This window comes from Chrysemys picta, chromosome 15 (assembly GCF_011386835.1).
Source record: "Chrysemys picta bellii isolate R12L10 chromosome 15, ASM1138683v2, whole genome shotgun sequence".
NCBI classification, from domain to species: domain Eukaryota; kingdom Metazoa; phylum Chordata; order Testudines; family Emydidae; genus Chrysemys; species Chrysemys picta.
In genome coordinates this window covers 26,107,703-26,135,636 of record NC_088805.1, presented here as the reverse complement: position 1 = coordinate 26,135,636, position 27,934 = coordinate 26,107,703, and the positions used below count along the sequence as shown (strand labels likewise).

General features: G+C 39.9%; 1 protein-coding gene across 1 annotated transcript in view; it reads left to right on the top strand.

Moving 5' to 3' along the window:
- The window catches only part of DNAH10 (dynein axonemal heavy chain 10), a 103,390-nt gene that overhangs the window by 19,159 nt on the left and 56,297 nt on the right, over nt 1–27,934 (top strand). The window contains exons 11-32 of the mRNA XM_008163490.4: nt 299–493; nt 1,564–1,734; nt 6,506–6,682; nt 7,084–7,260; nt 8,141–8,310; nt 11,331–11,482; nt 12,102–12,266; nt 13,016–13,223; nt 15,196–15,352; nt 16,337–16,813; nt 17,097–17,255; nt 18,539–18,655; nt 18,736–18,838; nt 19,074–19,252; nt 19,899–20,110; nt 21,112–21,268; nt 22,058–22,291; nt 22,400–22,522; nt 23,064–23,297; nt 23,825–24,048; nt 26,819–27,088; nt 27,166–27,349. Coding sequence (XP_008161712.2) covers nt 299–493; nt 1,564–1,734; nt 6,506–6,682; nt 7,084–7,260; nt 8,141–8,310; nt 11,331–11,482; nt 12,102–12,266; nt 13,016–13,223; nt 15,196–15,352; nt 16,337–16,813; nt 17,097–17,255; nt 18,539–18,655; nt 18,736–18,838; nt 19,074–19,252; nt 19,899–20,110; nt 21,112–21,268; nt 22,058–22,291; nt 22,400–22,522; nt 23,064–23,297; nt 23,825–24,048; nt 26,819–27,088; nt 27,166–27,349 — 4,245 coding nt within the window. The remainder of the gene's footprint in view (nt 1–298; nt 494–1,563; nt 1,735–6,505; nt 6,683–7,083; nt 7,261–8,140; nt 8,311–11,330; nt 11,483–12,101; nt 12,267–13,015; nt 13,224–15,195; nt 15,353–16,336; nt 16,814–17,096; nt 17,256–18,538; nt 18,656–18,735; nt 18,839–19,073; nt 19,253–19,898; nt 20,111–21,111; nt 21,269–22,057; nt 22,292–22,399; nt 22,523–23,063; nt 23,298–23,824; nt 24,049–26,818; nt 27,089–27,165; nt 27,350–27,934) is intronic.

Below are 27,934 nucleotides of genomic sequence, written 5' to 3'. Positions count from 1 at the left end.
TTGATCAGAAAGTATATCTTGAGGTAAGAGAAAGGATATAAACTTTGTAGTAACTTACAATATATTCTTACCAGCAGGAATGGGAATTTTGTCTGAGAACTGTGATATTGGGCACCTAGATTTTTATATGGAATTGTACAGTCTTTTATGGGACTATACAAAATGTATGTCAATGTAAGGATTATTTATTTCCTCTATGTAAAAGTTATTTTTTAAAGGGAAGAATATCCAAAAATATTGTTTTGTCAGAAAGCTAGTTAAAAATAATTCCTTCTTGTCTGTTTGTCTGAACAAACAGGTTATTGAAGAGTTCTACAATATATTTGGTCCTGAACTGAAAGCTGTCACTGGAGATCCAAAGCGCATTGATGATGTATTGCGAAGGGTTGATGGGCTGATTAGTCCTATGGAAGTGCTGACTTTTGACCCTTTTAGCATCAAATGTGCATCCCAATGGAAATTTGTTATGGAAGATTTTAAATCGGAAGTGCTGGTAGGTAGCAGGTCCTGTGCTGGTTATTTCTATAACACTGGTTTCAGAGTAGCAGCCGTGTTAGTCTGTATCCGCAAAAAGAAGAACAGGAGGACTTGTGGCACCTTAGAGACTAACAAATTTATTAGAGCATAAGTGGGCTGTAGTCCACGAAAGCTTATGCTCTAATAAATTTGTTAGTCTCTAAGGTGCCACAAGTCCTCCTGTTCTTCTTTCTATAACACTGTATATCTTCCTTCTAGAATTTCAAAATTTAAACTTAAAATAAATGCAAGCCTGAAAAGTAAAAAAGAAATGAATAAATAATAAAATAAAAAGTAGATAATCATGGCCAAACATTTTAATTTGCAGTTTTGGGAGGAAGCCAAGGGTTATTTTTGTTTGTTTGTTTTACACTTTGCATGTGAGTGTAGAGCTGTGGTTCATTCACAGCCCTGGAGTCTGAAGCTCTTTGTTAATTGAGCAGTGGTAGAGTTTGCTTTCCTGACACTCACTTAACATGCCTCTCCTATGACCTAAATGGGAGTTAAGGCTCACACTCCTGGCCTCCTTCAGTCCCTCCCCTGTCTGCTGAGAAGACCAGCAATGGTACCAGTTGGGATGGTGCTTATAATAATAATAATATATGGAGATATACCTATCTCCTAGAACCAGAAGGGACCCTGAAAAGTCATTGAGTCCAGTCCCCTGCCTTCACTAGTAGGACCAAGTACTGATTTTGCCCCAGATCTTTAAGTGGCCCCCTCAAGGATTGAACTCACAACCCTGGGTTTAGCAGGCCAATGCTTAAACCACTGAGCTATCCCTCCTCCCTTATTGTGATGTACACTCTTGCCCTGTAGGCATTGAATTGAGATCCAGTGCACCCATTTCCCTTAGGCCATTGAACAGGCATCAGGTGGTTTTGGGGGGGAAAAAAAATTAAAAAAAGAGAAGCAAAATTATACTTTAATGTTAGCACAACATTATGTGTTTTACACCTAGGCCACTCTCTCTTCCGCCCTTTGTCTCTGCAAAGTTAATCCATAAGCAGTTTTATTTCTTGACTTGCTGTCTTTTTCTTTGTCTAGGTTATAGAAAAAGAGGCCAAGAATTTTATTGACGAGTCCTTTAAGACCCTTCGATCAGCAGAGGCTGCTTTTGACATGCTCTTAAACTTTAAACACATCCGCTCTCGGGATGCCATCAATAGACAGATGATGATGAAATTTAATGATATTCTGGCACAGTATTGTAAAGAGGTATTTCACTTAAGAATTTCTTAAGAAATACATAACATTTTCTACCAAGTAGCAGTATCCCTTCTTGAACAATAAATCTATGTATCTGTCTAGGGACTTACACAGCCCTTGTCACCATAGTGTCTGAGAGGCTCCCAAGTATTTAGAAATAACCATAACAATCTCTCTCTTTTCTTTGCAGCCTGAAGGAGAAATAGCACGATTAGTATGTAGATATTTGTGTATGTGGTTGTCTGTGTTAGGATACTTATTGTGGGTCAAAGGGATACAAGGTTTGCATTTAGTTCTGTATGCAGTGGGGCCTGGTCATTCTTATTTCTTGTGAGCATGAGTTCTACAGCAGAGGTTATCAAACTGTGGTCCGTGGACCACCAATGGTCCGCGAGCTCCATTCAGGTGGTCCACGGATAGTTCCCCCTAAGGTGCGTACCTGGGCAGCCGCACATGAGAGAATGAAGGGCCACCCACCTAATTAGTGGAGCCTTGCAGGCATGGCTCCACTGATTAGGTGCCTGGACCCTGGAGAAGTCGCACATGTAAGGTAAGGTGGTGGCCTTGGGGGGAACAGGAGGTAGGTAGGAGGGGGCAGTGGGGTGAAAAGATGGGTGGTGGGGAGGAATTTGAGATGTGCAGGGCTGTGGCAGCCAGAGAAAGGCGACTTTCCCTGCTCCAGGGCTGTGGCTGCCGGGGAGAGACCTCCCCCTCCTTCCCAGCCCCCACTTGGGGGCTGCCGTGGCGAGGGAGAGACGCCCCCCCCTTCCCAGGCCCAGCTCAAGGGCTGCTGCGGCGGGGGAGAGAGGGCAAATCCATCGCATTAGAAAGGTAAGACTACTGATATTAAAATATGAGTTGTGTGCTTTTATTTGTAGAACAAAAAATGTTTATTATTAAGGGTTTTTTTATATAGCGCTTTTATCCAAAGTGCTTTACAATAGTTAGCTACTGCTACAACAACATTTGGAAAGATCGTTAAGTGGTCTGCCAAGACCCTTAGCAATTTTCAAGTGGTCCGCGAAAAAAAAAAGTTTGAGAACCACCATTCTACAGTATTCCATCTCCTGTGAAAATTATGTCTCCTACACTCATGAACCTCCTTGTGCTGGATGACAATTCCCTGTCTCTATTCAACCTAAGTTGATTGTATCTAGTTTGCATATCAATTCAAGTTCAGCAGTTTCTCGTTGGAGTCTGTGTTTGAAGCTTTTCTGTTGCAAAATTGCCACCCGCAGGTCTGTTATTGAGTGACCAGACAGGTTAAAGTGTTCTCCTACTGGTTTTTGAATGTTATGATTCCTGATGTCAGATTTGTGTCCATTTATTCTTTTGCGTAGAGACTGTCCAGTTTGGCCAATGTACATGGCAGAGGGGCATTGCTGGCACATGATGGCATATATCACATTGGTAGATGTGCAGGTGAACGAGCCCCTGATGGCGTGGCTAATGTGATTAGGTCCTATGATGGTGTCATCTGAATAAATATGTGGACAGAGTTGGCTTCAGGCTTTGTTGTAAGGATAGGTTCCTGGGTTAGTGTTTTTGTTGTGTGGTTGCTGGTGAGTATTTGCTTCAGGTTGAGGGGTTGTCTGTAAGCGAGGACAGGTCTGTCTCCCAAGATCTGTGAGAGTGAGGGATCATCTTTCAGAATAGGTTGTAGATCTTTGATGATGCGCTGGAGAGGTTTTAATTGGGGGCTGAAGGTGACAGCTAGTGATGTTCTGTTATTTTCTTTGTTGGGCCTGTCTTGTAGGAGGTGACTTCTGGGTACTCGTCTGGCTCTGTCAATCTGTTTTTTCACTTCCGCAGGTGGGTATTGTAGTTTTAAGAATGCTTGATAGAGATCTTGTAGGTGCTTGTCTCTGTCTGAGGGATTGGAGCAAATGCGGTTGTATCTTAGAGCTTGGCTGTAGACAATGGAACATGTGGTGTGTCCTGGATGGAAGCTGGAGGCATGTAGGTAAGTATAGCGGTCAGTGGGTTTCCGGTATAGGGTGGTATTTATGTGAACATTGCTTATTAGCACAGTAGTGTCCAGGAAATGGACTGCTTGTGTGGATTGATCTAGGCTGAGGTTGATGGTGGGATGGAAATTATGGAAATCATGGTGGAATTCCTCAAGGGCTTCTTTTCCATGGGTCCAGATGATGAAGATGTCATCAATGTAGCTCAAGTAGAGTAGGGGCGTTAGGGGACGAGAGCTAAGGAAGCATTGTTCTAAGTCAGCCATAAAAATGTTGGCATACTGTGGGGCCATGCACCCACAGCAGTGCCACTGACTTGAAGGTATATATTGTCCCCAAATGTGAAATAGTTGTGGGTGAGGACAAAGTCACAAAGTTCAGCCACCAGGTTAGCTGTGACATTATCGGGGATACTGTTCCTGATATCTTGTAGTCCATCTTTGTGTGGAGTATTGGTGTAGAAGGCTTCTACATCCATAGTGGCCAGGATGGTGTTTTCTGGAAGATCATGGATGGATTGTAGTTTACTCAGGAAGTCAGTGGTGTCTCGAAGATAGCTGGGAGTGCTAGTAGCATAGGGCCTGAGGAGAGAGTCCACATAGCCAGACAATCCTGATGTTATGGTGCCAATACCTGAGATGATGGGGCGTCCAGGATTTCAAGGTTTATGGATCTTGGGTAGCACATAGAATTCCCCTGGTTGGGGTTCTAGGCATGTGTCTGTACAGATTTGTTCCTGTGCTTTGTCAGGGAGTTTTTTTAGCAGATGGTGTAGTTTCTTTAGGTAATCCTCAGTGGGATCAGAGGATAATGGCCTGTAGAATGTGGTGTTAGAGAGCTGTCTAGCAGCCTCTTGGTCATATTCCAATTTATTCATGTTGCTGACAGCACCTCCTTTGTCAGCCTTTTTGATTATGATGTCAGAGTTGTTCCTGAGGCTGTAGATGGCATTGTGTTCAGCATAGCTGAGGTTATGGGGCAAGTGATGTTGCTTTTCCACAATTTCAGCCTTTGCACGTTGACGGAAGCACTCTAGAAGTCCAGTCTATTGTTTCGACCATCTGGAGGAGTCCACGCAGAATCCTTTTTTTTGTAGTGCTGGTAGGGAGGATTCTTTGGGTTAGTATGCTGTTCAGAGGTATGTTGGAAATATTCTTTGAGTCGGAGACGTCGAAAATAGGATTCTAGGTCACCGCAGAACTGTATCATGTTCGTGGGTCTGGAGGGACAAAAGGAGAGGCCCCGAGATAGGACAGACTCTTCTGCTGGGCTAAGAGTATAGCTGGAAAGATTAACAATATTGTTGGGTGGGTATGCAAACTAGATACAATCAACTTAGGCTTGAATAGAGACTGGGAATGGCTGAGCCATTACAAACATTGAATCTATCTCCCCATGTAAGTATTCTCACACTTCTTATCAAACTGTCTGTACTGGGCTAGCTTGATTATCACTTCAAAAGTTTTTTTTCTCTTACTTAATTGGCCTCTCAGAGTTGGTAAGACAACTCCCACCTTTTCATGCTCTCTGTATGTGTATATATATCTCCTCAATATATGTTCCATTCTATGCATCCGAAGAAGTGGGCTGTAGCCCACGAAAGCTTATGCTCAAATAAATTTATTAGTCTCTAAGGTGCCACAAGTACTCCTGTTCTTTTTGCGGATACAGACTAACCCGGCTGCTACTCTGAAACCTGTCATTATGCAAGGCATCATATTTTATTAGGCAGCTATAGCTGTCAGGGTAAGATCATGGCTCTCCTCATGCATTATTTGCACACAACACTGCTGCACATGTAATTCTACCTCATCACAGGTGGGGACTGCTTCATAGCACTCCCTGTGGGGCCAAGTGTGGTACTGCCAGTGCTCCCTGCCTTAGTCCACAAGTCATGGCCACCTGCCTGGAGCAGAGTGGCCCATGCTGAAAGCCTAGTGTCAGTCTCTAAACAGTTAGCCATATTCTGAATTTATTACCTTTGTTTATCTGTTCCCTTAAATAAACAAACCTCAAAGGCAAGCGGTAAATTCAGTGCTTGAAGGCAAGGCCCTGACCTGGCCCATTAAGTTCTGACCTAGCACTGAGGAGCTCCTCCTCTATACCCGTCTCACCTAGCACTCTCTCTCAATAGAAGCCTGCAAGCCTTCTTATCTGGTTTGCTGGATTCTAATTGGTCAGGGTCTCCTTAGGGCCCTTCTAGTCCTCTGGAGGGCTAAGTCTTATTGGTAGCCTGGCTTAAGTGGGTTTTCCTTGAGAAGAGAGGTGTCAGGGCACTGATGTCTCCAGCAGGGGGCAGAGAAGGCCTGATAGATCCTGTCACACACCTTTTTCCACCTTCCAGGTGAAGTCAGGATTGATCCCTTGGTATTAAAAGCTTGTTTTTCTCTTTGTATGAATAATATTAGGATGACCATTTGAGATTGCTTATATGATAGAAACCAAAATATGATCACATGTATGTATGGGCATGCATGTGTGTATAATATATAATAAATAATATAATAATATCAAGTTATATCCTTTTAATAAAAAAATGCAAGAACATCAAAAGGACATTATGAAAATGAAGTGCCATCTGGCTGGGAATATCAACAGTGAAATGAGCACCTATTGGTGAAAATGTAGAAGGGCAAATAATTCTAATCCGTTTAATCCAAAATAAAGATGCCATGGACGTTATTAACAAACTGTTAGTGTTCTGCTGCTGGAATTAGCTGTTGATCCTTCTAATGTGTATGGCATGTGCTAGAGATAGTGGAGATGAAAGGTGATGTTTTTGATAACTCTGTACTGTGTAAATTCTTGTATAGGTTGACATAGTTAATAACATCTTCATCCAAAACCTCAGTAATCCACCTCTGTACAAGAATCATCCTCCAATGGCTGGGGCAATATATTGGTCACGATCCCTTTTCCATCGTATCAAACACACTATTATTCGGTTTCAAGAAGTAGAGGAGTTGCTGGCCAGTGAGCGTGGGAAGGAGGTATGTTGGTTTCATTGGTATTTAATAAAGAAAGTAGTACTTTGCACTTCAGTAGCACTGTTCATCCAAATATATACAAGTGCTTTACACACAATTAAAATTCATGGCATGTTTGTGTACATAAGTATTGTGATACAAAACATATTACAAATGGGGAAACTGAGGCACACATTGATTGTGACATCTCTGAGTGTGTCTCAAAGAGGCAGTAGCAGAGTTGGCAATGGAATTTAGGAGTCTACAGTCTCAGCCCCCTGCACTAACCACTAGACTATTCTCGCTCCCTTATTTAATAAAAACAAATATTAAAAACTATTTTAAGTAGCTCTGTTCAGACAAGAAAATGTCGTCTCTGTTTATATTATAGAGTAAGATGAACAGAGCTGAATTCTTTCTTACAGGTAAAACATAAGTATCTGGAAGTGGCTAAGAGAATGAAAGAATATGAAGATCTGAAATATGATCACTGGAGGGACTGGACTGAACAGATGCTCCCAGTACTATTGAAAAAAACCCTGCTTGCTAAAGTCCATCCTTCTGGGACCATAGTCCAAGCTAATTCGGAGCCCTCCGATCAGGTGAGGGGAGGAAGGGTCAGGTGTCAATCTTCTGCTAATTCATTGATTTGTAGCCAAGTTACTGATCAGGTGAGATTTTCTCAGAGTGGTTCCTTAAAGAGAAGAACTGAGTTGTTTGGGGAAATGTCGATACTTCTGAACTCAGAATTATTTGGGGATCCGAAATGGGCTGTCATATTTGTCACAATTGTTGAATGACCTGGCAGAAGCATAAATGATAATGTGTGTTGTGCCATCATTCCTGGCAATTCCAGGTAGGACATGCCAGTGCTTTGTCTTAATATCTCTATTTTCCTCAGGTGCTGTAAAAACTAGTAAGTATTTTCCAACAGCTTCATCTTTACTATATAGAGATTTGTTACTATACTAACTATACAGCTCCAGTGTGATGTGCTCACTACAGGATACTCCACTTAAAAGGACAACTTGATTCCCAGGTACTTCTGGGTGCAATCCAAAAAAATCATGGAATTAACATGAGTTTGCTGCCATCACATTGTTCACTCTGCTTGTGTGTTATATGTCTTCCCCTACCCCCGTGTCTGCCTTGTCTATTTAGATTGTAAACTTCTTGGGACTAATACACTGGGTTTTCCATTATGGATTGTTGGCACAGCATATGGAGGGGGAGTATTTGTTCTGTCTCTTATGGTCAATTTTAAATAAAGAGATAGTTGCGTTTAATTCATGAAAAGAAAGTGCTGAATGTGGCAGCCAGTCTGAAATGCATTTCCATAGCTAGCTCTGAATGTCAAGCCTGCTATATGACACAAGTGAATCAGTCTGTTTGCCTTGAAAATGCCCCTTGAAGATAATTGCTTCTTTGATTTTTAACTGACCTCTCCCTCCTTCTTGCTGCTGTTTCTCTTCTGTGCTGTAGAGCCCGCATTCTGAAGAGGTTGACACCAGGGAGAAGTGGAGTCGTTTCATAGTCAATTTTTCTCCCAAACTCCAAGAGGTTATCAATGAAACAAAATACATGGAGCAGCTGGGGTTTCCAGTACCTGAAATAGCAAGGAACGTGGCACTACAGGAGGACAAATTTCTTAGGTAAGGATATAAAATTTGAACATGCTCTATGTTCTGACTGTACTTAATGGCAATACTCCTAGTGACTTCACCCAGAACAGAAATGGGCCCTTTGTCATCAAATTTTAAAAACATGAGACCCCATGGTCATTGTTATGTTTTCTTGGAAGTTTGCACAAATAATCTTTCCTTTGGTGCTGTCTGCTTTCTGAATTATGTATGATGAAATCAAGCAAACAAAAAACATGGTAACCCCCCAAGAAAAACATGAAGTAAAGTAAATCATATACTATACTGCTATGCATTGTAACATTCCTCAGTCACTAGGAGACCTCAATTTAATGCCTGACTCTGCCATTGACTTCCTGTGTGACCTTGGGCAAGTCACCTAGGGCAGATTTTCAAAGGTATTAAGGCACTAATTATGCAGATAGGTGCCTAATGGGATTCTCAAAAGCCCCTGACACCCATTGATTTCACTCATGTGCTTAAAATTGAGCATGTTTTAAATACTTTTTCTGGATTGGCACTATAGGGGCCAACCCAACACCTGTTGAAATCAGTGGAGTCTTTCCATTGACTTCATAGAATCACAGAACTGGAAGGGACCTCGAGAGGTCATCTAGTCCAGCCCCTGCACTCAAGGCAGGACTAAGTATTATCTAGACCATCCCTGACAGATGTTTGTCCAACCTGCTCTTAAAAATCCCCAATGATGGCGATTCCACAACCTCCCTAGGCAATTGCTTAACCACTCTGACAGGAAGTTTTTCCTAATGTCCAACCTAAACCGCCCTTTCTGCAATTTAAGCCTATTGCTTCTTGTCCTATCCTCAGAGGTTAAGAAGAACAATTTTTCTCCCTCCTCCTTGTAACAACCTTTTATGTACTTGAAAACTGTTATGTCCCCTCTCAGTCTTCTCTTCTCCAGACTAAACAAACCCAGTTTTTTCAGTCTTCCTTCATAGGTCCTGTTTTCTAGACCTTTAATAATTTTTGTTGCTCTTCTCTGGACTTTCTCCAATTTGTCCACATCTTTCCTGAAATGTGGCGCCCAGAACTGGACACAATACTCCAGTTGAGGCCCAATCAGCGTGGAGTAGAGCGGAAGAATTACTTCTCATGTCTTACAATACTCCTGCTAATACATCCCAGAATGATATTTGCTTTTTTTGCAACAGCGTTACACTGTTGACTGATATTTAGCTTGTGATCCACTATGACCCCCAGATCCCTTTCCGCAGTACTCCTTCCTAGGCAGTCATTTCCCATTTTGTATGTGTGCAACTGATTATTCCTTCCTAAATGGAGTACTTCGCATTTGTACTCATTGAATTTCATTCTATTTACTTCAGACCATTTCTCCAGTTCGTCCAGATCATTTTAAATTTTAATCCTGTCCTCCAAAGCACTTGCAACCCCTCCCAGCTTTGTATCATCCGTAAACTTTATAAGTGTATTCTCTATGCCAGTGGTTCCCAACCTGGGGTTTGTGAACCCCTGGGGGTTCGCGAAATGTTACAGGGGGTTTTTGGGAAAAAATTCCCTAATGGCGGACAGAGCTGACCTTAGGGACCCCAGCCAGCACTGGGCCAGCAGACCGGAGCCCCTGGACTTCCAAGAGCTGACCAGATCAAAGCAAGTATATCTATCACACTGAGGAGATTTAAACTTCAAGACTCATTATAAGAAATGGAAAGGGAGGTGGATATTTTTTGCTGTTTTTAAAATTAAATAGGCAGATAGTATTGTTTTTAAAATTATTATAATGAGCAAGGGCGGGGAGGGACAGCTCGGCAGTTTGAGCATTGGCCTGCTAAACCCAGGGTTGTAAGCTTAATCCTTGAGGGGGCCACTTAGGGATCTGGGGCAAAATCAGTATTTGGTCCTCCTAGTGAAGGTAGGGGGCTGGACTTGATTGGTGGGAGAGGGATAGCTCAGTGGTTTGAGCATTGGCCTGCTAAATCTGGGGTTGTGAGTTCAATCCTTGAGGGGGCCATTTAGGTATCAGGGCAAAAAAAAAAAAACCAACACCAACAACAACTGTCAGGGACAGTACTTGGTCCTGCTAATGAAGGCAGGGGACTCAAGGTCCCTTCCAGCTCTATGAGATAGGTATATCTCCATATATTATAAGTTTAAGCTTTGTTATAACATGAAGTGTTTGCTTGGACTGCTCAAGATCTGAATGCTTGTGTAGGAGGAACTCTGAGTTGGCTTCTTAAATACCTTCATGCTGTTTCACATCTGATACTTCTTGATGAAACATAGGAGCCTTGTCTTATAACAGGATTATTCAAAGTGATACAAGCTACAAAAGTGAGATCTTGGAAAAGTGTTGCCATTTTCATAATGTAATACAAATACTGTAATGATAAATAATAATAATAATAGTGTGTAATAAGCATGTTATTAAAAACAAATTATATTTCCAAGATCACTGCTTTTATTATTTATACTCAGGTGAAGGAGAAAATCCCTGGAAATATTCATTTTTAGGAGGGGGTTCACGAGACTTAACATTTTAGTAAAAGGGGTTCACAGGTTGTTAAAGTTTGGGAACCACTGCTCTATGCCATTATCTAAATCGTTGAAGATATTGAACAGAACCAGACCCAGAGCTGATCCCTGTGGGACCCCACTTGTTATGCCCTTCCAGCATGACTGTGTACCACTGATAACTACTCTCTGGGGAGGATTTTCCAACCAGTTATGCACCCACCTTATAGTAGCTCCATCTAGGTTGTATTTCCCTAGTTTGTTTATGAGAAGGTCATGCAAGACAGTATCAAAAGTCTTACTAAAGTCAAGATATACCATATCTACCGCTTCCCCCATCCACAAGGCTTCAATAGCATTGATGTGTAAGCAGGATGACAGAGAGGAGATGTGCCAGTAGTCTCTGGTTAGGTGACTAAATTGTTAATCTTGGGAAAACTACCAGTGTAGCACTCCATGTCTGGGTTCAAAATTAGGTTTTCAGATGTTCTAGTCAATATCTTTATTGTAATGTTTTGCATTATGCTTGTGACTCTCTTTAGATACACAGATGGAATGAAACAGATGTTGGATCACTATCACAAATTAATGGGAACACTAAATGAAGCAGAAATCCAGCTTCTTGATGATCACATTCAAGAGCTTTGGAAAGTATTTAGATCAGGGTACAAGAGACTCAACTGGAACTCTTTAGGTAATATATCAAGTATCAGAGGGGTAGCCGTGTTAGTCTGGATCTGTAAAACGCAACTGAGAGTCCTGTGGCACCTTTAAGACTAACAGAAAAGATAGTCTTTAAAGGTTAGTCTTAAAGGTGCCACAGGACTCTCTGTTGCTTTTTAGGTAATATAGATGATATTTTAAAATTGTCCTTTAGATATTAATTTTCAGTAAAACATCTCCCAGGCTATACATTTTTCTTTCTCTTGTCAACTTATAGTAGTTTCTTATATCTAAAATGCTGAGCAGAAGTGACTACAGCTCAAGATCAAGGATATCATAAATTGAACTGTGGAAGCTTTGGTGCACAGTCCAGGTTTGGGAAGACAGACTGTTACCCTGTGGAAAATATGGTGCAGTCCGTTGGCCTGACCCAGTGCCTGTTAAAGAAGTACATACTAGTCTTCCCCAATGAATATGGAATTGCATCCCCTATACATGACATGCTAATACAGTGACCTTTTGGTCTTAGAAGGAATGGGCATTGCACTGCCTACATTGCTTTTTTAGAAGCTTAGATTGGCTAATTAATAAAATGGGGGTGTAAGATATGTTGAAGAAGGAGAATAAAATGGACACATGTTATTTTCAAGGTATTGGTGACTATATTGTTCGGTGCACCCAAGCCATTGGGAAGTTTGAATCGCTTGTACATCAGATTCATAAGAATGCCGGAGATATAAACAACAAGCTTTTATTAATAGAGTCAACAAATCTATTTAAATCCCCACCTTTGAAAAATGAGGATGAACTTCCTGGTAGGTCTTATATTTTGTATGATCATTTCTCAGCTTTGTGAAATCTCTTATTGAAGTGGTGTCCTTGCTACATCTCTTTTATTGTTGCCAAGAGAACACGATATTAAGTACTTCCCTAGGCTAATTACAGTACAGTGTCATAGTACAGTGAAGGGAGTACAAGCAAAGCTTCAATATCCCCACTGGTGGTGGTGAGACATGAAGATCTACATAGCAGTGGAACTTTTAACGTGTATCTGCCTTTCTTCTGGTCATCCATGTCCTGGCCTTTCCCCTACCTCGACCATGTGCTGCTGTGTGGGGGCTTCCTTGGTGCTGCAGTCCCCTATATACAGTGTCTCCTGCCCTCTTGTGCAGCTGTACTGCACAAGTTCTGTCAGGAAGACTGCAGTTATAGAGGATGGGGCTGGAGTCGCGTCTTACTCATTTGTAAAATTCAGTCATCACAGCAGGTCTTCCAGTCATTAGCATGCACTAGTGGAGTTTAGCTATTTCAGAATGTCTCTGATCATTAAAAATGTTACCGCCATATGTAAAAATCTCTGTCTTAGTCAAGTTTGGGATTCTTGAATCTGTACTCAACAAAAGGTCTGAGGTATTAATATAATAATGAAGATTAAATTCTAAACTAACTTGCAAGATGAATTTACCGTTCAAAGATAAATCCCAACTAATTATTTTGTTAATCTACTGTTACTATTACAACTAAATAGTGATAAATAATAATTTTCTCTCATAAACTTTTACAGGAGTGAAGGAATTCTTTGAGTATATTAAGCGCGAAAGATCTAAAGACGTGGAACACATTGTTAGAAAGTATGTTGCCATTGGACCCTTGCTAACAAAAATGGAAGGGCTGGTTGCCAACACAAACACTGGCAAAGCTTCAAAACTAGCACCCTATTATGCATTTTGGGAAAATAAAATCTATCATACATTGACACAGTTAGTTCTGAAGTAAGTCTAATGGATTTACTGTCTTGCATCTGTTTAATAGATTTACTGTCTTGCATCTGTTTATTTTTTTCAAATCAGTTGTTTTTAAATTCATAGGTGCAAAAATTTAATCCAGCCCCCCTGTGATTAGGTGCCTGGATGGGCCACACCGAGGATGCTACAGTTAGGGGAGACTGCAAGAAATAGGGCAGACAATCCCCAAAGCTGGTGGTTTATTCTTGAATTAGATTCACCAAGCCAGTAACAAAAGAGCTTCTGTAGTACCACACTGGTTAACAAGAAGCCAAACACACTCCCTTTTAGGCTTTCCAGCCCTTGGCTCCTATCTAGACAACCAAGTCTAATATAGAGTGATGTTACTGAAAACCTGATTCACCATATGTGAGGTTCACCAATCCTGAAGGACCAGACACTTATCCCCAGGTCAATATTAATCTCAGATCTTACCAAAATATCGTGCTGACAGACAATCCTTAATAACTAAATCAGAGATTTATTAATAAAAGGAAAAAGAAAAAGAAGAGCGTTATAATGGTTAAGAGAGCAATATACATACAAATGTGTGTAAAGACTTTAGGTCAGTTTCAAAGCAGAGATGGTGAAGTTGCTGATTTGTCAAATTTCAGAGTAACAGCTGTGTTAGTCTGTATCCGCAAAAAGAAGAACAGGAGTACTTGTGGCACCTTAGAGACTAACAAATTTATTAGAGCATAAGCTTTCGTGGACTACAGCCCACGAAAGCTTATGCTCTAATAAATTTGTTAGTCTCTAAGGTGCCACAAGTACTCCTGTTCTTCTTGATTTGTCAAAGTCTCTCTGGATGTAAAGTCTCTCTTTCCATGCGTTTTCCAGGGTATTCCAAATAATTCTTTGGAAGAACTCCATCCTACAGTTTACACTTTCCTTGTTCAAAATTTAAGCAGATTAGAGATGAAAGAGATCAGGCTGGGAGGCTTCCTTTATAGTTGAAGCAGGTTGGGCGCTGACAGGCAACTCTACCATGTAGGCTTTGATGAAAGCGAGCTGATAGTCTGTGATCTCTATTCAATGGGTCCTTTCTCAGACAATACTTTTAGCAATAGCCATTCAAACTATCAAGATATTTCACAGGTAGTTTACTATGTGGAATTACAAGTTTCCAGGAGGATGAGGACAATAATATTATTACACCACAAGTCCCATCTAAATGATAATATCCCCCTTTGATCTCTGTGTCAATAGAATACAGTAATGAAACATTATCAGACAGGAACTGGATTTAGCATCTACAAGCTAATTAGGTCGCATTGTTAGATTTCTAATAGGATGCATGTAAACAGAGACATATTTAGCACTTACTCTTTGCTTCTCTAACAATACAGGCAAACAACTTGAATGCCTTTTACAGTTGCCCCTTGGGCCATTTTAGGGGTTCAGAATCACTGCGTGTAAAAGCACACTGGCTATACCTCCTCCAATCCTTGATCCACCCTATTCCTTATTCCACACGCTCAGCCTGCTCCAGAGTGTGTCCCCTGTGGTGGAGAGCAGCTGTGGAGCTGACTAACCGCCTGGTTTTAGAGGCACACTGCACCGGGGTGCTCCGAGAGTGGATTATGCTTTTTGCTACAGCCCCATTGTGCCAGTTAGGTTGAGCCAAAGGGCAGTTCCCCTGCTGTATTCTGGGAATGTTTGTGAAATCAGTTTACCAGAGTTCAATTTCTTGCCTGTTTTCTTGCAGCCCCATAAGAGTTTACCAATCAAACCAGTCTCTACATGGCACATGAGATAAGTTCTGTCCTCAGATGCACATGTGGACCTCTCATTGATGTCAGTGGTGAATGGCTTAATTGGGAGTGACTTGCACATCTGAGGGGAGAGTTTGACCTCATGTCTGCAATTCCTGCTATTTATTGTCACGGATCTGTGCCTATCTATGATGCCATAAAATGCAGATTAAGATTGTCTGACTTTTTTTTTTTTTTTTTGGCAGGAATCTGCAGGCTTTTAATGCAGCCGTTCTTCGGGATGTCCCACTGTTCCAAACAGAAACTATTTTATCTGCTCCTGAGATAATCCTGCATCCTAATGCCAGTGAAATTGACAAAATGAGTGTTCATTGTATCAGAGACTGTGTTGAAGTCACTAAGGTGATTATTGATAAAGATTATTCAGGGCTTGCTTGTTGACACAATGAGTTATTCTTGCTTTATGTTTGTGTTGGAACATATGTCAAGGGGAAGATTTTGATTATATCGGTTGGAATAAAAATATTCAGTATATTGTTTTATTTTACAAACTGTGCTAATGACAAAGGACCAAACTCAGATCTTCATACAGTTTTTATTCAGGCAAAATTCCCATTGACTTCATCAGGAGTTTTGCTTGGGTAAGAACTTTAGGATTTGGTCCTATACATATATAAACACCAGCAGGGAAATAGCATCCAAATACAATTAAGACTGGATGGACCCTAGGCATATGTGTGCTAAGAGGAAAAGAGGTGTAGGTAACCTTTCCTATAACCACCAACCTCCTCACAAGCAGAAGGGCAGGCTATTTACCTAACACTCAGGAAGGTGCATAACTCCTATACTAGCTCAATGGGATATGGTATCTGGCCAGGGGTCTGTTCACAATCGTAGGATGCTCACTGCTTCTTTTCAGAAAAGAAACAATGTTCTAGGAGCAATCCTACCCTGCACTGATGAACAGACAACACACCCCCTAAAAATATAAATACAGGTCAGTCCTGCCTTCCACCTTCCCACTCCAAAACTCACGGCTCATGCTCTACTTTCTTGCTGAGCCTGACTGACCTGTACCTGCCCCTCTGGCCTAGCTTATGACATCCTCAGGAGACAGACTTGAAAAACAGACCAAATAACAATGCCTGAAGAATGCATTTGGCACTACAGGGTACTCTGAGCTCAGTTCTGATCTCAGATAGATAGGTGTCCTCTTTTGTCAAATACCCAACAGCTAACTTTAAAAGTCCAACATGCCTGAATATTTCAGATCAGAATTAAGCCTTGAGTATTTTAGTAGAGCAATCTCCTACTTAAGGGCTAACAACTATCACTAATTTCACCCACCCCCATTAATACACTATTATTTTAATACTAAAACTCTAGCATTTTGTACGATGGATGCACGGCACCTGTATCGACTGCCCCCCTCAGCATGCTGAAGAAGACGAACTCATCACCTTAAGTTTTTTTAATGACATCTCTCAGAACCCACTAATAATCGAACAGGCTGTTCTCATCACTCAAAACATACACAAGCTCCTGAATTCTCTCACCAAGTACTTGAATCGATGGAAGAGATATCGCCCTCTGTGGAAATTAGATAAAGCCATTGTTATGGAGAAGTTTGCTGCAAAGAAACCAGCTTGTGTCACCTTTGATGAAAAGTTGCAGTTCTATATTAAGATAGCTCAAGAAGTGACTCAACAGCCCTTGATTAAAGATGAACAGTGCATTAGGCTTACCCTGGGCCCTTTAGCCTACACAGTACAGGAAAATGCAAAAGGTTGGGTGACTTCTCTTGGAAAACTTCTCAATGAATCTGCAAAAGAAGAACTCTTCAGTCTTCAGGAAGAAATTGAGGTAGATATTTTCTCTGCTCAGTGATAATCAGTCTTTCTAACCAGCTCTGAGTGGTGCTGCACAGTTGCATGACCTAAGCCTCCTATTTTATGAGGGGAAAAGAAATCTCAATCAGACATTGTTGGGTTCATCTTTATCATCAATTAACTAACTGCTAACTAAAAAAATACATGCAGATTATTTGTTTTACATGAGCTGACTTAATATAATTGTACTTAATTGTCTATGTTTTTGCCTAATTATTCTCTTAATGCTGTTTCTGAAAAGTAATTTTCTTTTATAGAGATTATCACAAAACCTTAGGAAAACTCCTGATTCTTTGGAAGATCTCAAATTTGTTCTTGGCACAATTGCAGAGATCAAAGATATGACTCTACAGGTGGAATTGAAATATTTAGACATTCAGGAGAGATACCGGACCCTTGCAGTATATAACATTCCTGTAAGTGAATTTATGTCTAATCCCATATATATTTTATACTTGTGCTTCAGATACAAACACCTTTTGTGTAAACAAATGAAGTTTAATTAAACTATTTTGAATTAACAGAATCAAAAAGTAATATTTTCACATTGTTACTCCCAGATTGAAATTTACTAGATTGCTATTCATTTGTTTAGCTCAGTTTCAGGTTATTCAAATAATGTTTTTGTATATTTCATAACTGAAGGCCTGATCATGTAACCCGTACTTTCCTGTGAGTAATTCCTACTTGTGAGGGTATTCCCACAGAAGTCAGTGGTACCATTCACTGGGGAAATCCACTCCACTCACATAGAGTCCAGTGACTGGGCTTTATGCAGAATGGAGGCCTGATTCAGAGCTCTTTAAAATCAATGGAATTTGTGTAGATGTATACATACATGGTGCATAATTTATCCATCATAATCCATGAAAAGTGTTTGTCTAGAAGACTTTCCTTCTCTTTACAAGATTGAAGCTCTTAGGGCTTGTCTATACTTACGCGCTGGTTCGGCGGCAGGCAATCGAACTTCTGGGTTCGATTTATCGCATCTTGTCTGGACGCGATAAATCGAACCCAGAAGTGCTCCCCGTCGACTCCGGTAATCCTGCTTGGCGCGAGGAGTACGCGGAGTCGACGGGGGAGCCTGCCTGCCGCGTCTGGACCGTGGTAAGTTCGAACTAAGGTACGTCGACTTCAGCTACGTTATTCACGTAGCTGAAGTTGCGTACCTTAGTTCGAATTGGGGGGTTAGTGTAGACCAGGCATTTTTGATAAAGAGTTGGAAAAACATGACTTCAATAGGCTTTGGATCAGGCCCTGAGTGCAGTGAGGTTTGGGAGGTGAAATCAACCACTCTAACTCAGGGTCAGTGAGCTGGGCTGCTGTGCACTTCTCCCCCATATCTGCTTTTGCTGCTCTGTGAGCTGGAATAGGAGCTGCAGCTCTCTGTGCTAGTTGTGTGGGTGTTGAAACAAAATCTGCAAAAATGTCCATCTCATGACCCCTGTCCTGGCATACTCACCCCATGGCCATCTACCCTAGCCTGTGTCGTTTTGGTGAGAAGAAACTTTCCTTGGTGTGCATGTACTGCCTTATTCAAGGGTACTCACTGTACTGATGGAAGGCTTTCATGATGTGGAAGGTCTTGTGCTGCCTTTGCACCATGGGTCAATTTCATCCTCAGTCAGGATTCTTCATGTGAGTATGAGTTTCAGGATTTGGCTCACATACTTTGTATTCATATGTGTGTTCTCTTTAGACAACTGAAGAAGAGAGAGAGTTGGTCGACAAGATTAAGCAAATGTGGGATACCCTCTTATCTGATGCATCGGAAGTTGATCACAGCCTTGGAAGCATCAAAAAGACATTCACAGAGGTAATATTTTTACCTTATATGTTTAAAATGCATTTAGAAAAGGAAGGAAAAAACCCTAATTCAAACAATATTCCCTTTAGATTACAAGGGAGCAGATTGGAGACTACAGTAGCCAGATAGCAGATTTTTTCCACAGATTTACTACTGAGGGGCCTGGTGCTGTTGGGGAGAATCTTGACAAAGGTAAGAAGACTTATGTCTCTGTAGTTACAATCTAAAGTAGTGTGAAGCCTGATACACTTGAAAACAGAAACCTATGTACTTTCAAAATGTTTTCCCCTCTTAAAATACAAGCTGAACATTTAGTATGACATTTGAAGAAATATAATTTGTGTATATGTATACAAAAATGGTGCATTATTTATCCATCATAACCCATGAAAAATATTTGTCTAGCAGACTTTCCTTCTCTTTACAGGATTGGAGCTCTTAGATATTTTTGATAAGGAATTGGAAAAACATGAGAAAAATCGTCAGGAGTTGGCTAATGCTGAGAAACTTTTTGACCTTCCAATCACAATGTACCCTGACTTATTAAAAGTGCAGAAGGATATGAAGGGTCTAAAGCAGATCTATGAAATTTATAAGTTGCAAAGAGTAAGTGTTCTATAAAAATATGTATAATATAGAACTTCCCTTTTATTGCAGTCAAGTCTGTTCCGATCCATTTGACTGAAATAAGTTGTGATTGTTTTATCCTTCTGACTACCAGAATGTAGATTATCTGAATAGTGCTTTAGTTATACACACTGGTCCAGGAAGTGTAATGTTGTAGTTAGGTCCAGATTTTGATACTCTTATTCATGCTGGTTAGCATCTTACCCCCAAGTAGTCTCATTGACTTCAGTAGGATTGCTCCTGTGGTTAGGTGCAGTGCTCGTGAGTAGACGGATTTCAGGCTGGCCCTAAGTGACCTTAGTTGGTCTTTGAACGAGTTTTTCTTTTTTTAAATGGATTTTGGAATAATTAAAATGTGGTAACATTAAAAGCCAGACGGTGACTCTGTAAAGCAGGTTCTTATTACTGCTTCCCCGGTTGTCTCTTATCTTAAATCAGACTATAAGCTCATTGAGGCAGGGGACTGCCTTTTATGCTGTTTGTACAGCGTCTTTCACATTTGGTCCCTGATGCTGACTGGGCCTCTGAATGCTATTGCAGTAGAAATAATAAATATGTTGTCACATTCCTTTCATAGTAACTTAAAAGGAAATGTTATGAATGTTTGCATCTACCTTGTTTCCAGGCTGCTAAAGAGGAATGGTCGCAGACCCTTTGGGTAAATCTCAATGTGCAGTTTCTCCAAGAAGGAATTGAAGGATTTCTTAAAAGCCTCCGAAAGCTGCCCAAGCAAGTGCGCAGCGTGCCGGTGGCTTATCACCTGGAAGCAAAAATGAAGGCATTCAAGGACTCCATTCCTTTGCTGCTTGATTTGAAAAACGAAGCATTGAGAGACAGGTTTGATCCTGTTTGTTTAAGGAATTTTCTATATGTGAAAGGACATTTATTTTTGTTTGTTATTCAGATGTTGAAATCATGCAAACATTTTGCATATTATGGACCATAATAGTTGATATCCAATTACTAAGATCGCACAAGATGATGCAGTATGTGTAAATATTGTGTGTATTTTATGTAAAATATGAAGTCTCATTCTAAACATGAAATATAATTCTAAATATAATTCTAAACTGTATCGAGCACAGGACCATTATTATACGTTTGTTGACAGTAATTTTCACATTTACTGTGTCATAGTGCTTCACAAAATGAACAAAACCAAAATCATAGATACATAGGCTCAGTATCTCAGACCAGCCACTCAATTCATGCATGCAAAATGAGGCCATGTGGTTATCTCACTTGCACTGGCAGCTAGGCACTTGATCATACAAATGTGATAGTTCCACATAATTACCTATTCTGTGCACTCAAATGAACATGTAGATATTATAGCTACTGATCTAGCGTCTAATGCTAGTAGTTCTAGTCTGGAATGCTAGAAACACTGCTGGAATCTGATAATCACTGGTTGTGCTTAGTTCAAAGCTGGCTGCTGACTGATGTTTTGCTCCTTACATTTGATCTCAAGCAGAAGTAGCTGAGATCTGATCAAATCAATGCTCCTCCTTCCTATCACCAGCTCCCCTGACATTCAAACCACCCTTTCTCTGCTAGAACAGCTTGACAGCTCAAAGCTACCAGTTCATCTCTTTTATCTGCATCACATGGAACTGCCAAAACCATACCCCCACCGAGTTGTGGGAAGTAAAGAATGAGCTGCTGAGCCAACCCCCAACCTGGTGTTTGGCTGGGATGGGAAGATGGAGTGTCTAGGAAATGAATGTTCCCTCCAATTTGTCTTCATTTGATAGCATTATTCCCTGCATTTTAAGTTGATCCCTATTGATAATACCTGGTCTTGTTTATAACATGTTGATTTACTGAAACTTTTCCAGGCATTGGAAAGATCTTATGGAGAGAACTGGCACTAGTTTTGAAATGACAACAGCAACTTTCACCTTGGAGAATATGTTTGCTATGGAGCTGCACAAATACTCAGATGTTATCAATGAGATAGTGGGATCTGCTGTTAAAGAGCTTAGCATTGAGAAGGTAAAGTTTTTAAATAATACCTAGCTTGTTTTGAAGACACGTAATGACAACAGAGGTTTTTATTTTCTTCATTGTTTTTGATCTTTCAGTTATCAAATGGTATTTAGAATAGCAGTAAATAGTTTAACCTTTAGTTGCCAAAAAAGATTATGTTAGCCATTTGTGTGATCCTTGTTTGGATTAGATGGGTTTTAAAGTGTGAGTCTAGTTTGAAAAGTGATTGTAAAAGCGTCAAGGTAGTTTTCCACGTTTATTGTCTACCAGAAAGCTTACTTGACACAAAAATCAGTTTACAATTAAAAATATTTTCTTTCCTAACCGCCAGGCCTGCATATTTAACCTGGGATCTGATAGTCAAGCAGGATGGTTTCCGTTTTCTGCATCATTGCCAGTAATAAAGGTTCTGCAGCTCAGATAAGTCCTTCAGTGATACTAGTATAACTGAATTATTTTCACTGGAGCTGCACTGGAGGTAACAGAGAAGATAGCTCTGTTAATGATGCACTAGATGGAGCCAAATCCATCTCTCTCTGAGCTGTGTTGGCTCTGTAGTGATAAAAAGCAGAAAGAACTTATTTCTCGCATTGAGATTAGCAGATAAAACTCATAATGCACACTAAGAACAGATCTGATGGATACATTGTCCCTGTTCAGAGTAGACCTGCCCTTTAGAGCTAGAAAAATCTGTGTAAAAGACTTCCTAAATGAGCGATTTTCATTTTGATGTTAGAATGACTGTCCTCTAGTTTTACAGGACTGAAACAGCCTTCTTTTTATGTTCACATCCAGGGTGTTAAGGAGATAGTGGAAACTTGGGAGAACATGAAGTTCACTGTACAAAGGTATTTCAAAGGCACTCAAGAGCGAGGCTTTATTTTGGGACCGGTCGATGAAATTACTCAGATTCTTGATGACAATGCCGTCAATCTTCAGAGTATCTCAGGCAGTCGATTTGTAGGTCCTTTTCTATCAACAGTTCACCACTGGGAAAAAACTCTGTCCTTGATTGGTGAAGTTATTGAGGTAGGGAAGAAACTGAATGATTAATTTTGTCTCTAGCTTTTGTTGTTCATGATCAAGATTTTCCATAGAACTTGTTTTTTTGATTGTAACACCTGACTCTTCTTCCAGGTCTGGATGGTCGTTCAGAGGAAATGGATGTACCTGGAGAGCATCTTTATTGGTGGGGATATAAGATCACAGCTTCCAGAGGAAGCAAAAAAATTTGACAACATAGACAGGATATTTAAAAGGGCAAGTAACTGACCTGTTTTGTAATGGCTTGTGATTGAGAGAATTACGTGATATGTTTTGCTTTTAGGTCCATATTTAACTGCAGTCCTCCATTTATAGATGTCAGTGCCCTAACATTTTTGACTAAGCAAGTACTTCTCTCTAGCGATACTCCCAGCTATTCAAACTGATTGTAAAAATGTCAATGTGACAGTGAGCTTACTTGGCACAGAAATCAGTTTACAAGTAAAAATGTTTTCTTTCCTAATTGCCAGTCCTACGCATTTAAGCTGTGATCTGATAGTCAAGCTGGATCCTGTCCATTTCTTGCATCATTGTCAGTAATAAAGGTTCTGCAGCTGCAAGCGCTTCACAACTTATCTGTCTAAGGCATCATGCATACCTTAGTACTGTAGAAATAGTAAATAATAATAAAAAGTATGACTATATATAATGATAATATCCTATATTGTTTCAGTATTGCCATAAGAGAAATCTATCACAATTTGCTCCTCGATGTTACTCCTTAGTAGTTTCTAAACATTCTTTTCTATGTCCGTAGATAATGGGTGACACTGTAAAAGACCCAGTGATAAAAAAATGCTGTGAAGCCCCAAATCGACTCACAGACCTCCAGCAGATAAGTGATGGTCTAGAGAAATGTCAGAAAAGCTTGAACGATTATCTGGATTCAAAGCGGAATGCTTTCCCCCGATTTTTCTTTATCTCTGATGATGAGTTGCTCAGCATCCTTGGTAGTAGTGACCCGCTCTGCGTTCAGGAACACATGATAAAGGTACAGCATCCTGCTTATGAGAATGCTCCATGCGCACTATGATTTTTAGGTGGAAGATTCTATATTATACATATTATTAAGAGCCTGCTAGTGTTTCTTTCAAACTAAACGTGCTGTAATAGCAACATAGGAAACACAAGAATTGCCAGACTGGACCAGACTAGTGATCCATACAGTACAGTATCCTGTCAGTGCCAATGGCTGGTACCAGTGGCTTCAGAGGAAGATTCAGGATGCCCCATAGTGAACTACTATGGAATAACCATCTCTATAACTCTTGGTAAATTTGTATTTTCTGTAAAAATCTTAATTGGGCCAAATTCTATGCTCATTTACACACTGCAGTTGGGTTCATGGGATATAAGTCTGTGCAAAATCTGCCTGTCAGTCTTTAAAAATAATTTGTCTGCTATATTTGATTGCTCAGAGCCTGATCCTGAACTCTAATGGGGGTTAAGTGAGGTACCTAGAGCTTAGGAACCTCTAGTACAAATCGTACAAAGTGTTCCTCTGCTGGCATATTTCAGATGTATGATAACATAGCATCCCTGAGATTTCAGGAGGGTGATAGTGGTGAAAAAATTGCAACAGCCATGATTTCCGCTGAAGGAGAAGTGATGGAGTTCCGGCGGGCCATTGCCGCAGAAGGCCGAGTCGAGAACTGGATGACAGCTGTTCTGGTTGAAATGAGAAGAACAAACAGACTCATTACTAAAGAGGCCATTTTTCGATACTGTGAAGATAGAAGCAGGTGAAGTAATCAAAGTGATAAGGATAACAATTGAAGCATAATAAACCATTAATAGTTTGAAGTCTATATAAACCATAGAGAAAGTGTTGTAGAAACTTGCTTTTTTATTTAAATATAGTTCCCTTCTCTTACTCTGTATGTTAAGGGTCCATTAAAAATTGATTGCCACCCAGTTCACATGCACAGACACTTAAGCAGAAAAAAATCTCAATCCCCAGCATCTAAACAACTTTAACTCTGCCCCTGTAGTTCTGTTTATCTTTAAAAAATGTTATCTTTAAAAATGCATTTAAAGTGTTCCATTTGAAGAACAAAATCTAATTCTATAAGTTCCAAATGAATAACTGGAAATGTAATTTACAGCCTTGATTATGTATTGGGGATTATTCTGTGGGCCAAGTGTTCTGACACTAACAGTTGCTTTTCAGTATAAAGAATAATTTTATGAACTTGCTTAGGAATTAGGATCTGTTCACCCACTAGCTTTGTGTCCTTTGACATTGTCCACTTTTAAGTGGAATTATTTTGCTCAGGAGAAAAAGATTGGATGAGTATTTGTATGTGCTTATGCACTTCAGTGATAGGCACTATGATATACATAGATCAATACATTCTTCAATAACATAGACAGATAAATCAATAGATAAGATGGATTATGTTAATGTACTCTTGAATTTTTAAAGTACTTCTGATATGATGCTTGTCTGAGGCTGCATGTCATACAACCTTTGTACAGATAAGAATGCAGTGTTAAATTGTTATGGACAGTTCAGAGGGAAACTGTGTGCTGAATGGATAAGGTTCATTTAGACTTACTGTAAAGAGAGAGCTAAGGTTGCTTGGGTGCTGGGCCATGAAAATTTTTCTGTTTAAACATCTGTGTGCATAACTGGATGTTATGATTGTTGTCAGCACTGTGTACATAACCAGAGCCTGTGATTTCCTTAGTTTTTAGTGGTTTTTAATAGGTCTGTCAAGCAATTAAAAAAATTAATTGAGATTAACCGCACAATTAAAAAAATTAATCGTGATTAATCACACTGTTAAACAATAAATACCAATAAATACCATTTGTTTAAATATTTTTGGATGTTTTCTACGTTTTCAAATATTTTGATTTCAGTTATAACACAGAATACAAAGTGTACAGTGCTCACTTAATATTTCAGTTCACCTAAGATAAGTACTGTAGTGCAATCTCTTTATCATGAAAGCTTTATCCACTCAGTCCTATTGTTCAGCCAGTCGCTCAGACAAACAAGTTTGTTTACATTTGCAGGAGATAATGCTGCCCGCTTCTTGTTTACAATGTCACCTGAAAGTGAGAACAGGTGTTCTCATGGCACTGTTGCAGCCGATGTTGCAAGATATTTATATGCCAGATGCGCTAAAGATTCATATGTCCTTTCATGCTTCAACCACCATTCCAGAGGACCTGCGTCCATGCTGATGACGGGTTCTGCTTGATAACAATCCAAAGCAGTGTGGTCTCACGCATGTTCATTTTCATCATCTGAGTCAGATGCCACCAGCAGAAGGTTGATTTTCTCCTTTGGTGGTTTGGGTTCTGTAGTTTCTGCATCAGAGTGTTGCTCTTTTAAGACTTCTGAGAGCATGCTCCAGACCTCGTCCCTCTCAGATTTTGGAAGGCACTTCAGATTCTTAAACCTTCATTCAAGTGCTGTAGCTATCTTTAGAAATCTCACATTGATATCTTCTTTGCATTTTGTCAGATCTGCAGCGAAAGTGTTCTTAAAATGAACAACGTGCTGAATCATCATCCGAGACTGCTATAACATGAAATATACGGCAGAATGCGGGTAAAATAGAGCCGGAGACATACAATTCTCCCCCAAGAAGTTCAGTCACAAATTTAATTAATGCATTATTTTTTTAACGAGCATCATCAGCATGGAAGCATGTCCTCTGGAACGGTGGCCGAAGCATGAAAGGGCATATGAATGTTTAGCATATCTGTCACATAAATATCTTGCAATGCTGGCTACAAAAGTCCCATGTGAATGCCTATTCTCACTTTCAGGTGACATTGTAAAGAAGAAGCTGGCAGCATTATCTCCTGTAAATGTAAACAAACTTGTTTGTCTTAGTGATTGGCTGAACGAGAAATAGGACTGAGTGGACTTGTAGACTCTAAAGTTTTGCATTGTTTTGTTTTTGAGTGCAGTTATGTAACGAAAAAAATCTACATTTGTAAGTTGCACTTTCACAATAAAGAGATTACAGTACAGTACTTGTATGAGGTGAACTGAAAAATACTGTTTCTCTCATTTATCATTTTTACAGTGCAAATATTTGAAATAAAAAAGAATAATATAAAGTGAGCGGCGTACACTTTTTATTCTGTGTTGTAATTGAAATCAATATATTTGAAAATGTAGAAAAACATCCAAAAATATTTAATAAATTTCAATTGGTATTTTATTGTTTAACAATACAATTAAAACAGCGATTAATCACGATTAATTTTTTTGAGTTAATCACGTGAGTTAACTGTGATTAATTGACAGCCCTAGTTTTTAGTGTTGATGATGTGTGTAATGGTATTTCTTGTCTTTTTATGAATTGCACTTAGTAACCTTTAATTACAAGTTAGTTTTGTTGTGGGGGAATTTCCTAGTTTTTTTAAAATAGTATTTGACACCTTTACAGAGTGCTCTCTTGTCTCTAGAAAGACAGACTGATATCACAGTTGTTCCAAAAATTCAGGGTAGAACTGTTCTTTCAAATATATTATCCATATTTTCCATAGAGTTGACTGGATGTTGATGTATCAAGGCATGATGGTGCTGGCTGCTAATCAGGTCTGGTGGACCTGGGAGGTGGAAGACGTCTTTCACAAAGTGAAGAAAGGAGAAAAACAGGCAATGAAACTTTATGCCAAGAGAATGCATGAGCAGATTGATGCCCTGGTTACCCGAATCACAAAGCCATTAAATAAAAATGACAGAAAAAAATACAATACTGTTCTCATCATTGATGTCCATGCCAGAGATATTGTTGATTCGTTTGTAAGAGACAGGTAATCCACTGACCCGCTGAGATAATTCCAGAGAGATTGTATTCTGTACTCACAATCTTTTGCTTTCTCCTTTATAGCATCATGGAAGCTCGAGAGTTTGAATGGGAAAGCCAGCTACGTTTTTACTGGGATCGAGAGCCTGATGACCTGAATGTGCGTCAATGCACTGGCACCTTTTCCTATGGTTATGAATATATGGGCTTGAATGGAAGACTAGTCATCACTCCCCTTACAGATCGTATCTATCTAACGCTCACACAGGTATATATTAAAGGGCTTTTTTCATATAATATTCTGTTGAAATATATTTCTTGGGGTTCACAACATAATTATTTTATTGCCCCTTTCTGTTTCCGCAAGTGATCACATTATATAATAGTATATTTAAACTCAGTTAAAATCCCATGTGATTTGAAATTTTTAAAGACTATGTAAAAGGCTAGATCAGCTTCAAGGCTGGTTGTTTTGTTAAAATCATGGCTGAAAGATGATCATTTTAAGGCATTATTACAGTGATGGTTGAGCCACTTTGTGAGATCTCCAGTTCCTCTGCTGCTGGCTGCCAAAACTCCAACCTCAGCCAGTATTTTCAGTTCTAATTTCTGGTGCCCATCTTCTGTTCTGCCTAATCCTCTGCTGACTTTCCATTCTTACGTATCAATCTTTGCTGGAGAGACTGTTGAGGTGCATGCAATGTAAAAGCAGACTGGCAGGAGCCAGAAATGCTAGGAGAGAGGCACTCTGGCAGCTGTGGGAAGTGAAGGAAGAGCGCAAACAGGGATGAAGCAGAAATAAATCATAAAATTCATGAGTGCGATGCAATCTCTGACTGACTTGTTCCTCTAA